The 15,479-nt window shown below is 41.2% G+C and overlaps 1 protein-coding gene across 3 annotated transcripts in view; it reads left to right on the top strand.

Annotated features, from left to right (window-relative positions):
- LOC105230981 (neuroligin 4-like) overlaps positions 1–15,479 on the top strand; it is a 188,059-nt gene that overhangs the window by 158,701 nt on the left and 13,879 nt on the right. For all 3 annotated transcript variants that reach the window (XM_029552311.2, XM_049449718.1, XM_029552312.2), the window contains one exon: positions 7,152–7,665. In XM_029552311.2, the coding sequence (XP_029408171.2) occupies positions 7,152–7,627 (476 nt within the window). In that variant the 3' untranslated portion in view covers positions 7,628–7,665. The remainder of the gene's footprint in view (positions 1–7,151; positions 7,666–15,479) is intronic.

Below are 15,479 nucleotides of genomic sequence, written 5' to 3'. Positions count from 1 at the left end.
ACTGAACAAATACCACGAGGATTTCTGCTTCCAGAGTACATAAGTGACCTGGTGAGCGACTTTAATATCTTTTCATCGTATATGACTTGCTTATTACTTAGCATATGACTTAACCAAACCAGCTGGTTCTGCTTAATGGCAAAAGCAGCGATAGCTATAAAACAATAACTATAACTATAGAACAAGTTACACGCGGTCGGCGACACAACACAACTGATGGAGCTGAGCATCTAAAATTTTGATATTTTATTTTTGAGGATATTTGAAATATTGATATATGTAAGAAAGGAATCGATTTTTATAAAATTTCATACCGAAATCGCTAGTTAAAACCTTTATGGCTCATCCGCAAAACACCTCAAAAGTAATTTTTATGGCGAATTTAAAGGCTAAATTTATATTAGTCGGCTTATTACCACTCATTGATACAAATATTAACACCATGAATGGGGCTTACGCCTGAAATTATATTGGTGTTGTTTTTGCTGATTTAGAGCAGAATAAACTGCCATCGATACAGCAAAATTCATTAGCTTCATTTAAATAAGCTATAAACTAAAGTTGGAAATTCACACGTTTCGAGCCCAAAATGCCATCGTCATAAACATACGTTGAGCAATGTAAATGCTGTTAATTACGAGCACTATAAGCACACCGAGCACCCACACACACAAGTACGAATATGTTATCGTCGTGAGCTTAATGGGCGCAATGCTTTGAATATGTATTGGCGGCAAGCAAAGCAGACATTTGATACTCTGAGCGGCTACTTTACAAGTTAAAAACTATTTATGATAAGCGGATAATAAGCTCAACGGGTATATATGATATATACAAGTAATATATACGCCTTTGTCGCTGTATACAGTTAATATGCTGTTCAGAGCTTCGCTAAGGGATATGATATACGCTCATATATTTAGAGATACAGGGTCCATCACTCGTAACCAACTTCACACTGTTCACGCAGCTATCGCACTGGAATTAGCTGTTTAAAAATCTGCTGAATGACAGTTCGTAGTATTGTTCACAAGTGTACAAAAGCGTTTTGCCAAAAGTGAATGCCAAAAAAAGTGATCAGCGATGGAATTCAAACGTAAAAGTGTGATTGCTTTATATTTAGCTGGAAAGTCACAGCCAGCAATTGTTCGTGACCTCAAACACCTTAATGTGAATAAAGTTTTTGTTTATCGCACCATCACTCGTTACAATGATACTGGTAGCATCGCAAAACGCCATGCAGGTGGTCATCAAAAGACTGCAACTACACGTGAGATGATTCGGAAAAAGCGACTTTAGCGAAATCCACGACGAAGTGCCAATCAAATGGCTAAAGAACTGAAAATATCTGACTGCAGCATCTAACGCATATTGAACAAGTAAGGAAGGGCTAAGTTCGGGTGTCACCGAACATTTTATACTCTCGCATGATAAAGTGATAATCGAGATTTCATTATCCGTCATTTACATATTTTTCTATTTTGGTTCCTAATGTATATATTGTACTATACAGAAAAGGCATCAGATAGAATTCAAAATAGCGTTATATTGAAAGAAGGCGTGTTTGTGAACCGATTTCCTCCATATTTCGTACATGTCATCAGGGTGTTAAAAAGTATTATATACCGAATTTCATTGAATTCGGTCCAGTAGTTCCTGAGATACGGTTTTTGGTCTATAAGTGGGCGACGCCACGCCCATTTTCAATTTTTAAAAGAAGCCTGAGTGCAGCTTCCTTTTGCCATTTCTTCGGTAAAATTTAGTGTTTCTAAGGTTTTTCGTTAGTCGGTTAACGCACTTTTAGTGACTTTCAACATAACATTTGTATGGGAGGTGGGTGTGGTTATTATCTGACTTCTTCCATTTTTGAACTGTATATGGAAATGCCTGAAAAAAACAACCCTATAGAGTTTGGTTGACATAGCTATAGCAGTTTCCGAGATATGTACAAAAAACTTAGTGGGGGGCGGGGCCACGCCCACTTTCCAAAAAATTACGTCCAAATATGCCCCTCCCTAATGAGATCCTTTGTGCCAAATTTCACTTTAATATCTTCATTTATGGCTTAGTTATGACACTTTATAGGTTTTCGGTTCCGCCATTTTGTGGGCGTGGCAGTGGGCCGATTTTGCCCATCTTCGAACTCAACCTTCCTAAGTGTACCAAGTTTCATCACGATATCTCAAGTTACAGCTTGCACGGACGGACGGACAGGCAGACATCCGGATTTCAACTCTACTCGTCACCCTGATCACTTTGGTATATATAACCCTATATCTGACTCTTTTAGTTTTAGGACTTACAAACAACCGTTATGTGAACAAAACTATAATACACTCTTTAGCAAATTTGTTGCGAGAGTATAAAAATGAGCTCATGATCTCACACCGAAGCAGCAACAGTAACTTGAGAGAGCGAAGCAGTTGCTTCGCTTGGCCGGAAGCGGTCAAATTCCGAACATTGTGTTTTCTCACGAAACAATTTTTCCAATTGAGCAATTCGTAAATTCTTAAAACAATGGGGTTTATTTGACCGACCGTTCATACGGGAATCTAAGTCATCGGTTGGCCACCAGGAGGCAGCACCCGCCGCAAATAATGGTTTGGGCCGCTGTGACCACAGATGGGCGCTCCGCAATTGTTTTCATCGAGCCTGGCGTCAAAGTAAATGCGACATATTATCGGGAAAGTGTTCTGGAGGCTGCTTTGAAGCCGTGGGCAAACAAATATTTCGGTCGCAAACCATGGATGTTTCAACAAGACTCAGCATCCTCTCACAAAGCGCGAGTAAACCAAGAATGGCTGAAAAACCACGTTCCGAACTTCATTACGATCACACAATGGCTCTCGAATTCACCAGATGCGAATCCAATGGATTATTCTCTCTGGGCCATTTTGGAGAGCAAGATCCGAAATAAAAAATACACCAGTCTCGAGATGCTGAAGAAAGCCATTGTCCGTAGGTGGGCCAAAATACCGGCAAGTCACATTCGGGCAGCTTGTGATTCGTTTTTTTACCGTCTCAAGGCCATAGTTAAGGCAAAAGGTGGTCATATCGAGCAAAAGTGAATTTGTCCTGAAATTTTGATTATTTTCACACATTTTAATGATGAAGGAAACATTACTCAATGAAGATTATTGCCAAAAACAATAAGAGATCACAGATTCTTTAGAGATCACTCATGCAGTCATCTTAAAACATTTAAAAGCCACCGGATGCGTTAAAAAAAGGAAATCGAGTGCCATATGAGCTGTAGAGAAGAGACGTTGAAAGGCCATTTTGCATGCTAGAAACGCTGTTTGAACGCTACAAAAAGAATCGCCTTTGCAGCGGATTGTGAGTAGTAATAAAAAGGGGATCCAATACAAACAAGCGGCGCAGCAGAAGCACTTAAAAAGCTCATGGAGGTGTCCTTTCTCTGCTCTTATGCGTGATGGCGCTGAATGAAATATTATTTCAACTCAAAGAGCTTTGCGAAGGTTACACCTATCGACAAGAAACAACAGACTAGTTGTTAACCCTATTAAAATGGACTCGCCACCTTGAACCAATTAAACTCAAACAAGTCAGACCATATCCAAGACTAGATTTCTGAAGCCACTACCGGTTGAGGATACCCTTTAGATGTGAATGGAGATTCCAATTATGTCGAAATCACTCTCCCTATCTGTCTACCAAAATCAGCCAGCATCTTTAAAGTGCATGTATTAGGCTTATATAGGGCCTGTGGAGTTCTACAGAACAACTTTGGGAGAATACAGAAAACAAGCATTTATTTGGACTATCAGGCAGCAACATTGCAGGAATTGCCGATTTATCGACCGCTAAAAAAAAAACGCCCTGAATTTGGGACTAGACACGGCGTAGTAATCTTCCATCATAACAGCGCACGTCTTTATGTTGCAAGAGCGTATAGAAACTATTTTGAAAACAGCGAATGGAAAGTTTTGACCTAAGCGCCGCATAGTGCAGACCTTGCCTCTTCTGACTGAATCAGAAGAGAGTATTAAAAATTGGTTTGATTCGTTCAACGCCGCCCAGCCGGCATGGTTTTTAGGGGTGTGAGTTAGTTAGGGTGTGAGTCCACAAATTGCCACAATAATGGGGAAATTTTATATAAAGCTATTAGGACTGTTTATAAATAATTTTGAAAACAAAAATATGATTTTTTAAAAACTTAAAACAAGTAAGAATCTTTGATAAACAAGATTTGAACCGAATGCGTACATTTTCGAGCTCAGCAACTAAAAGGAATGCATATGTTGTTTCATACATTATTGTTATTAATTTGTATTTAATTCAAAAATTTTCGCTTCGCTGTTTTATTATTATCCCTTATCTCCTCCAACATTCCATCATAAATAAAAGTAAGTTTTTATTAAACTGCTTTCAACGTACATATGTTGCGACTGTACATATGTATATACAGTTATATGCATGCTTTATTCCCGATTTCCTGTGTGAACATATGCCAACAAAGGAGCTGGGAAGTGGATGCGTTTGCTATAACACGCTTCAACGGTTTTTCACATGCCAATGCCACCCACACACACACATTCGAGCGTTTATATGTGCAGCTGTGTATGTACACTCCCCCTAAATTCCGTGCACTCGCTCCATTTCCGTCCCTCACAATTTCCATAATAATAATGGCAAAGAGGAGCTTATGTAATAAAATAGAAATTAAGTTACTCATACCACACGGTGGCCCAGCGTATGCACTCATATGCCAACTGTGTGTGTGTTTATGTGTGTTTGTGCAGTTACCTCCATGTCGAATAATGGAAATTGCATTTGCACAGCGTTTTTGATTTGATTCATTCGACGCGTGTGCGGAGCCGAGCTGAGTGGCTCGTTCGTCGTTCCTTTCACATATTTTGTTATTGTTATTGTCAAACGTTCGCCGTTGGATTGTCGAAGCAGGCGTTTGATGTGCCATGTGACAGATGTATTATCGATAGTTGAGGGCGTCACTGCGTGCATGTCTGCGTGTATGTCCTTTGAGGCAAAGATTCAATTTCCATTCATGCGCGAATAATGCAGAATACAATACATAATAAATGTGTTGCTGCTATGGGGACTGGGTGTATGTGGTGCACGCACACGTACACCGGAAGTAGCTCATTGTGCGTACGAAAATAGCTGAAATTTTACTTTGAAAGCAGCTTATTTTCATCTCATTCTCACGTAGTTGCGTGCTGAGTACATATATACACATATGTAGGTGTGTTTGTATGTGCTCTGAAATTTCGCACACGCCATTTTCTCACCAAGAAGTCGCTTATTTGTCACAACCACCGAACGAACGTATTCAAATGCTTCTAGGGAAGACTTGGAGGATATTTGTTTTGACCGCCTTGTTGGTCTTGCTGGGTCTCGACTTACAGCTGTTGTATATTTCTTTGAATACCAGTCTTTGTCCGTAACTATGCCTATGGTCGCCTGGGTGCAGTTATACGCAGACATGGAAACTGCAAACTTGTCAGAACACTGCATTCCGTACCACGAGCGGCGGTGAGACCTGTATGCTCCCAATTAAGGAGTATACTCCTCTCTCACAGTTCCTGCTGGTGTGCTGTTGGATTTCGGGGCAGACATTGTTGTAATTGTTAATACTGGTTCCAAGATAGACAAAGTTATACTGTCAACAGTAACGTGGGAGCCAAGTCGCGAGTGCGACGACGCTTTATTTGATGATAGGCTATATTTCGTCTTGCCCTCGTTCACTACCATACCCATATGCTTCACTTTCTTATCCACTCTGGAGCAAGCAGAACTAGCGGCGCGACTGTTGAGGTCAATGATATCAATACCATCGAGGTACGCCAGCAGCTGTGCACTCTTAGAAATGATTGTGCCTTCTCGATTCAGCTCTGCAGCTCGAAATATTTGCTTCAGGAGTAGTTTAGAGATGTCGCACGATAGGGAGTCGCCTTGTCCGAAACCTCGTTTAGTAACGAACGGCACGGAGAGGTTCTTTCCGAGCCTGACGGAGCTTTCTGAATTCCTCAACATCAGTTTACACAGCCGTGTTAGTTTTGCGGGGCTACCAAATTCAGACAAAGCGCCATGAAGGCAGTTGCTTTTCGAGCTGACAAAATTAGCTTTGAAAACGACAAAGGTGGTGTGTGTCGAACCTCTTTTCACGGATCTTTTCCAAAATTTGGCGCATGGTGAATATCTAGTCAGTTGTTGATTTTTCACTGAAAAGGTCCAATCAGTATTTTGACGGTAGGCTTTAATCTTTCACACAATACGCTCGATAGAACCTTATAGGTTTATCCCACGGTAGGTGGGGTCCATATTCTACAAAGAAGCTGCTTTGGCCGGCCATTCATCACCCTCCGTTGTTCTTCAGACGGGGGGCTTCAATAGAGGGCTACAATCTTTAAAAAAATCATTCAGATCGGACCTTTATATCATATAGCAAATTGACCGACCAAAATGAAGTATTTTTCTGGGCATTGAATTTAATAACGGTCCAAACTAAATGGCTACTCGCACACTGTGGACCAAAAAAAAAACTAATCGGTCCACATAGACACAATTCTGTGGCAGTTACAATGCTGATTGCACCAAATCAAACACTATGTATTTTCCGAATTGCAATGCAATGCTGCGTAAAAAACCGTTACGCCAGCACAACGACTGCGCACACTTTTTTGTTAGACACAAAATGCGGCTATTAACTCACGAATCTCTGATTGCAACATTTGCCCGTTACCAACGCAATAACGGTGCATCAAGGCGACCATATTTTGCCGTTAGCCTACGTATGTCCGCGGTTTTTGTTGCATAAATTCCGCAGTTGCGTTGTGGCAGATTGTCCTATGTGCTGATGGGGAAGCCGCAGATAAGCAATTTGCATGCCAATAAGTGTGCAACAACAAAAACAATGCTTGTGCGAATACATAGTTGGCGCAATCACAATCAAATATGCGGCGTGTCGACTAGCTGACCATGCTCACATGTCAGTGGCGTGTGCGTGAGTATGGCATGTGTTCACAGGCTTGGTGGCTGGCACACGGTCATAAATACCTGCAAGTGCTAGATTGCTTGCGTTGCTGAGGACAATTTATGTCGCTATCTACGGTATTCATTAACCTTACGCTCTCTGATCACTTTTGTATTTCTTGCGCCTCTCCTTGCAGACACTCAACAGCAGCAACAACAGTATCAACAACAGCAACAAGTCGGCGGTAAGCATCAACCAAATGGCAGCGTCATGACTGGTGTGAGTGCGCAGCAGCAACATATACGTGCGCCACGCCCACCAATACGTACAGCCTCCTCTGCGCCTACCAGTGGCAGTGGCAGCGGCAGCGGAGGGGGCGTCAATAGCAGCGGCGGCGTAGTAGTTAGCGGCAACGCGGCCATTTTGAACAATCTCATCGATCAGACGCCATCAAACGGTAGCAGTAGTAGCGGCGTCAGCAGCGCGCCCTCCAGCAAAGGTCACTCACACCATCACCTACATGCGCATGCGCATGCGAACGCTATGGCCGACAGCATCGGTCTGACGACCACAACGTCAAGCGGTGGCGGTGGCGCTGGCGGCGGCGGCAGCAGCAGCATACATGCGCAACAACAAGTGCCACAGGCGGCGATCGATGAGATGCGTGTCTGATAGGTGTCGGTGTTCGAGCTGGAATTATAGTCTTCTTGGTGAGTGCAATTTAAATACATATAAACTCATTATTTTCTTAAATATGGTGATTAAGTGAAGCTGCTCCGAATTACAACTAGACTTACTTATTCAACTGCTTGAAGTTAGGGGACTCTTGTGCTAAACGGCACACAGTTGCCATAGGAGCACTAAGCGTCGTTTTAATCTCCAAATAGAAGCTTCCAAAGTTATCATTCAGTGAGTCGAACAGCTTTGCCAGTAAATGTCAGTTATGCCGCTCTGCTGCTCCCTGAATATGAAAAAATGGCCGAGCGACTAAGCGTTAGCGATGGCAAAGCAAAGGTGACGAAGTCAAAACAATAACGTAGAATTTTGTGAAACTCTTTCTTCTTACTTCACTTCTACAGCATGCGTGTAGGCGTCACAATTTCTGAGCACTTTATATTTTTTCCTTAACGGTTTTGTTTATCTTCCCTTTTGTATTGGCGCGCAACGCCTTTCCTTGGAACATAGATGTATTTGCAGCATACGAGCGCCTTCTATCGTCCGCATGAATTGTACACTCCTATTGTTCCCTGCTCCGCCATTGACGCTACAAGCAATTGCGCGCCGGCACGCATTGACGCGCGCATCTAGCTTGGCTAACACTTAAGCAGCCGCGCCGCTCTCATAGAGCGGGGTAGCTTCGCTATTCCAAACAAGGAAGCGCGAAGCTCACTTGGCTGGCGAGCACCCGCCTATTGTTGGTCTGACTTTGTGCGCGCGCCTGGCTGCTAGGTGGCTACCACTTAGCGAGCTTGGGCTGCTTGTGTGCACTTGCAACGCCTAAATTTATGCAATGCATCTCACTTGAATGGCAATTGCAATGGAAATTTGCATTATGTGACGAAGTGCACTCAGGAAGCGTGTGGCAGGTATGCATCACAGCACTGCACTGCGAAGGCGCTTAGCAAATAACAACACACACATACGCGCGCTTGCATTTGTGTGAGAGCAACGAAGTGTGCTTGTTGTCAGAGATTTGCATATTTACGTGTGTATGTGTGCCAAAATGGTTACATATTGTCACGCTTTCGAGCGCTCTTGCAACACATTTGCTCATTTTGCTAGCCAACGGGTTGCCGCCCGCCCTTCTGCCCTCGCTTGCACGCACACAATGTCACCATGACTAAATACATTTTCACACATTTTCGCATTTAGCTATGTTTAAGGGACGCCTGCTGCTGTGTCTGTCTGAAATTTGATCATTTCGCTTGGTTGCCTATCATCTTCTCAAGCGCCACTCAGTTCGCCGCCACTTCGCTTTTCCTCTTTATGCATACATAGACATTGCATAGCCTGGCGCCCTTCTTCTTCGGTTTTCCTTAACTCTAACTTTTTATCTCTAACCATGCGCTGCTGCAGCTCGTTGACTCGCTAAACAAAGTAGCAAAGCAAAAAGCCACGGGAAATGACAAAATTATGAGCTTCTTGGCGCTTCCTTTGCCGCTTTGGCATAGCGTTGTCGCCCACTTGCTGACAAAGTTGCATAATATGAATTTATATTTTCTTCAACCAGACTTTTTTTTCGTTCAACGTTACTGCGTTGCACGCTTGATTTGCTGCTCTTCGGCTGTCAGTCAACTGTGAGCGCGTAAATTTAAAATTCATTACCCAAGATGGATGTGGCGAAGATGCACAAATGTGGCGACAGGTGATGGCAGCAAGTCATTTGCACGTCTTCTGCAGTGTTTTACCTGTAAAATTTCCACCGAGCAGCGAAATTGTGGTTATGTGTACGATTATGTAATCCGCATTATATTCTGTCTTGAACCAGACTAGGTCTGCATGTCTTTTTATAGCTTAAAGAACCCATACTGAAGCTTTCCTCAAGCCCTCACATGGCTTATGGACCGACTACCATAAATTGTGCTTTGAATTAAAAGCATAGCTTTCAATTTGGACTCGCTTTGTTATTTACCAAGTCCGACTAACCGTACCGTTATACCAAATAATTGCGCTCCAAAGGCACATTTAGCTCCAATAACCAGCTACATACCTACTTCAAAAATTTAAACTAAAAAATTCGAAAATTTCCGGCAATTAAATATAAAACTGCAAATAGTAATAAGAAATAAATTTTAAATGGATTTTCCCTGATTTTATTAACGAAAAGCTTTGCAATTTTTGCGCTGCATTTAGAGTATGAATACACACTTTCTATGTTATAAATTAATATCGTCAAATATCAAATGACAAAGAAACGATTTTCCAGGAATCTTGTGTGCTTCATCATGCGAATAATTCATTTATTATTACTTTTTTTATCAATGCTTGAGAGCAATACTTTGCTTTTAGTATATAAATGTTGCCAAGAGGAGAAAATAATACCTTTTACACGTAACGGTATTTTTCCTAATAAACAAAACTGACTATTAAGCAAAAACTATGTTTGTATGAGGTTGATTAAAACAACCGCAACTTATACTTCATTCATTCATCCCTTTTAAATTTAATTAAATGCAGCAACAGCGAAGCTTTATGCGATTTTCTAATATCTGATCTGAACAGTACAAGTATATTAGTTTTTACAACATTATTTAAAAGTTAGGTGAAAGTATAAAATGTGTGATCATATCAGGTTTTGAAGTAAAGCGTTTATGAACCTATCTACCAACAAATCACTCAAATCTTTCCTCTTTATAATATTGGTACTTTTCGTTGAAAAAATTTACTCAAATCGGACCACTGACAGGCGCCACCAAAAACCACGACGATGCCTCATGTAACACTAACTCTTAAAACCACTAACCGAACACTAACTCTCTGATGATTCTACATTTTTATAAACTCAGAGATAAGAGGCAGTTGCTAGCTGCAGAAACAGGTTTTAGTAGAGACTTCAAAGAGGACTCAAAACGGTTTCCATGGAGCGGTCGTTTGAGTTGAGTTTGAAATGGTTTTCACTGATATTCCTACGTTGCCAGTAAGATCTTGTTAATCGCAGATTCTCAAGCACCAATTCATGACAACTCTAGTATTGTAAAGAAAATATAACCCAGCATTACATATATGTTCGTACTAAGTGTTATAATTGCATTGCTTTCAAAAATTTGCTACCAATTTGTACCTACTGTACTTCCAAATAAATCACTCCAGTTCAGCGTTCGACTTAATTTACTCTTTCTTTAGTTTCACTTTGCCATTGGCTTGCCACATATGGTAACAATAACTGTTAAGCCGAGCAATAATCGTAAATTTGATATTAACTATTACTTGAATGAAGTTGTTGTTACGCCGCTTTTTATGGTCGTCTATGGAAGTGTGCTCGGTCGTTAAAGATGTGAGATGCGCAGCAAAGGTAAGCGCTGTTCAGCGTTGATGGCCAACAGTTAACAGAACATTTGAAATATAACTGTGCATTCAGCGGAATTGCAATGGGATTTGATAATTAACAGCTGTGTGTCAGCATCAACTGATGGCATAACTTGGCCGGGTCGTAAATGTGGCAACCTCCTAGCTTAATATAATTGAAATCGCGCTGCTTGATATTAGCTCAGTGATGGCACGTAAATGTTCAGGACAGCGGTTGGGTAATGCATATAAGTGGCGAATACATACATACTATATATAGCAACAAAAAGCTTAAATAACATTAAATAACTGAAGAAAACTTTCTGAAAACAACCAACAATACTTATTTGTTTCACTTAAAATATAACCACAAATCACAAAAAAAAGAAGTTGCAGGCAAGTTCACGTGACTTTAATGAATATTCAAGTCATCAGTGAGTTTTTGTTGGCTTTTAGTTCTCGCACTTAACTTGAACTTTTGTGCGCGCCCACCCAACAGCGCAGACCTTGCAACAGCCTCCAAGCCCAGCTCATTGCTTTGCACTTGTGCGCGGGCGGCACAAGCAAATCGCTCTTGAACCAACTCGATTCCATTTCACTTAACTTTTATCTTGAACGTCACTCGACTTTCGCCTTGATTCCTACTTATTCGCTCGTTGTTGCTGCTGCTGCTGCTGCTGCTGCATTGCAATTGCACTTGTGTTTAGTTGTTTGGCATTCACTGAGTCGTCGCAAACTTCTCTCGACTGATTTCTTTATCAACTTGACTTTACGCGCTTCACTTGCTCGCTATTTCAATTCGCGTTGCACCAACGCTGAAGGCGAAGCCGACGCCAACGACAACATCAACCCTTCACTGTGCTGTGCTTTTGTTTTATCGAGGTTGCTTAGCGACGCCGCGATTAATGCCGCGCTCATTTTTGCGCCTTCTAACTTTCAGTGAAGGGCGAAGTACATACTCGTGCATTCAAATGGATTATATATGGACGCATTTGTTCGCTGAACAGATCAGCTCACTCACAGACAATTGAATTTATTCAAGGATAAGGTGTTCTAGTCTAGTGGGTGAACTAAAGTTTGCGCGAATTCCATCAAGAATTGCAACATTTGCATTGTTACTAAGTTTCTCCTTTATTCGAAGTGCTTTATTGAAGTTATTTTCTAAAGGTGCTTAAAAAGGTTTTAAATTTTATTTCCCTCACGGTATGTAAAAATACGCAGTCCTTCTGAGGTTGCACATAGTCAGAGACGATAACCTCAAAACGCGATATATTGGAATTAAAATATCTATTCCAGCCAATTCATCAAGATCGTAAAAAATAAGGCAACCGAGATGCTACAACTTTAGTCTACCGAAAGCTGAGCAATAGAGAAGAAAGTGTGTAGTTATTGGCTCTGCCAAAGCTCTCCTTAGCAACTCTGGAGGTAGTTCCCCCTCGGCGTCGTGAGGCATGTAGGCCGATATCAACTAGAGTTCTCCGGCGCCATCCTCTAGACTAGATGTGGTACTGACGACGTCCACGTAGCTAAAATATGTTAGATAATAGACAAGATTTAGTTTAATCCGTGTATTTGATCGCCAGCAGCTTATGAACCTTTGTCTGTAACTCAGAGACGCCATCGCTACTCAACCACAACTCTTTAATAAATATAGAGTCGTCTTTGTCTCTTCCAAAGACGAAGCGAGAGATTCGCAGAAGTCGCCCTTGCCTCCATCCTCCAAAGTCTTCTCCAGAAATCGGAGTTCGGCACCACTATAATGCCTTCACCATCTTCTTCAAGCAGCTGCTCTATACAAACGGATACGTCAGTCGACGTTCTGACTTCAGAACTTACTTCGTCCAAAGGAATGTGGTCCATTTTCACCTCAGCTACACAGATATGACTCTTGATTAAAAATGAAGCTAGAGATTCGCGAAAGTCGCCCTTGCATAATGGAGTCTTATCTGTAGAACCTTCATCCTTCAGAGTCTTCTACAAAACACGAGTTCTGCATCACTATCAATAACTTCACCATCCTCTTCGAGCAGCAGCTCTACACTGAAAACGGATCCGTCGGTCGACGTTCTGCCTTCAGCAATTACCACGTCCGAAGGAATGTGGTCGATTTTCATCTCCGCTTGGACATGGCATCCCTTCTCTACCGTCATTTTTGGAGCCTTTAGGTCATCCACTCTGGCGTCTTTTAGAAGCATCCGCAAAATTGCTCTCTCGAAACCACACCGTATGGCCCCTTTAGTGTCACTAAAAATACTGATATATTCTTATTCGGAAGAATCAGCGCTTGCCGTTATGGTGTCTCAGTCCTCTTCTGCCTGATCGCCCTCAAACCGTGAAAATTACAGCTCCTAGAATTGAGGAAAGCCCAGCTAAATGAAGTGAGAATAATAAATCGACGGCTGCTCATCTGTTATTGTCCATGGAGGAGCATCTGGTGGTCTAGCTATTTTCTCACTTCATTTAGCTGGAATTTCTTCAATTTTAGAGCTAAAATCAAGTTAACAATCTTTGAAATTTTACTATCAAATCCAACTTCTCTTACAGTATCGCAACATCTCCTTAATTTCTTCAGCGGTGGAGGGAGCAGCTGAGAGCCAGACACGAGCGCGAGGGCGCAGTGGTAGATCCACTTTAGCCACCGCCTCTACTCTAACTCCCTTACAAATTTCCCACATTCTTGAGTAGTAGTAGTTTTATAAAATTTTAACTACTTATATTATTTCTTAAATTTAAAACATAAAAGTAATAAATTTTCTTTAAATTTCACGCTAAGTGCGCCTCTTAATTTTAATAGCAAAATCAGTTCAGTTTTCATAAAACCTACTTTAGTTCGCTTTTCTGTCTTCTACAATTTCCTTTTAATTATTATTTGCAAATTAAGAGCAATTGTTTTAGCACAAATAATGCCTGCGATTTCTTTCTGCTTGTCGCTTCTTCATTCTGCGTCTACTCTTTGTCGCGCTCGTCCGCTATACACGGCATTACGACACTTCAGAACTCGTTCTTCGTATACGAAAAATGTTAATGCGCTTACAAAAAAAAATCGAAAACACGAAAAGCGCACAACAGAAAGAGGCTAATTTAGTCGGTTACTGGGCAAAAGGAAACGAGAATAATAATAAATATTTATGAAGCACAGCATGGAGGAGTACTTATATATATGTAGGCGAAATGTAAATTTAATTGTGCTTGAGCAAAAGTAATGAGCGCTTAGATGCTCTAGAGATAAAAGAAAGCACAACGAGCGTAACGCATTAACCCTTGGTTGAATGGCTGAGTTAAATATTGTAGTGTACGACTGCATTACCTATCTGCTCGAGCATGGGGAAGCTAAATATTTTTAATAAGTTATTCTATTTTTTATGTCGCCAGAACAGTGTATATTGAAAAAGGTATATTAAGATTGCCAAGAAGTTTGTAACACCCACAAGGAAACGTTGGAGGCAACATAAAAAATAGTAAGACTTTGTCCATAATATTAAATTTTGTAATTAAATCTTCAAAATCTGTGACGTCTCCTTCATAGTGGGATTTCAATGGGGATTGGACTTGTGCCAACGTTTTCTCCAATCATCGAAACAGTTTTTGAAAGTCAATTTTCGGTATAGCCTCCAACGCGCCTAGCGATTCACGTTTAATCTCTTAAATTCACTCGAAACGGTTTTCCCGGAGAAATCGTTTGGGTGTGCTCAATAGCCAGAAGTCTCACGGAGTTAAAACAGGCGAATACGGAGGTTGCGGCACGATTTTGGTTGAGAATTTGGCGAAAAAATCACAAAGAATCAATGCCGAATGCGACGGTGTATTATTGTGGTAGAAAAACCAAGAGCCCATAATTCTGGCTTCTTTTTACGAATAGCTTCGCCCAAACGACGCATAACACTCAAATAGTATACCTTTTTAACAGTTTGTCCGGTCAGGAGGAATTCGGAGTGCACCACATCTCAATAAACGAGAAAAAGAGAAACCTTGATTTTTGACCTGCTTTGACGTGTTTTTTCCGGCGTCGGCTTTTCCACGACATTAGGTCGATTTATCGTCTGTTTCTGGACCGTAAGCATAACTCCAAGATTCATCGCCAGTAATAACATGTCTTATGACATCTGGGAAGGCATTGTTTCACAGACGTTAACACGACGCTGTTTTTCGAAAATGTTTAGTGATTTTGGAACCAATCGTGCTTTCACTTTTCTTATACTCAAATGATCTTTCAAAATGGCTTTCACTGATACTTTCGATATTCTAACGATGACAGCAAGATCTCTGACTGTTAGTGATCGATTCTCAAGCACCAGTTCGTTTATTTTATTGACGTGTTGATAATCAGGTGCTGTTGATGGCCGTCCTGTACGTGATTCGTCGTCAATGCGTTCTCGACCCTCTTTGAATAATTTGTACCAACCAGAAACACTTGCTCGCGTCTAACAATTTTCGCCGATGGCATTTTCCAACATTCTAACACAAAATTTAATGGAACTACTTTCTTGAATAATTTCATTCATCGTAAAAATCACCGAAA

This window comes from Bactrocera dorsalis, chromosome 2, assembly GCF_023373825.1.
Source record: "Bactrocera dorsalis isolate Fly_Bdor chromosome 2, ASM2337382v1, whole genome shotgun sequence".
Classification (NCBI taxonomy): domain Eukaryota; kingdom Metazoa; phylum Arthropoda; class Insecta; order Diptera; family Tephritidae; genus Bactrocera; species Bactrocera dorsalis.
The sequence above is the reverse complement of the archived record's forward strand: the minus strand, read 5'-3'. Positions and strand labels throughout refer to the sequence as shown.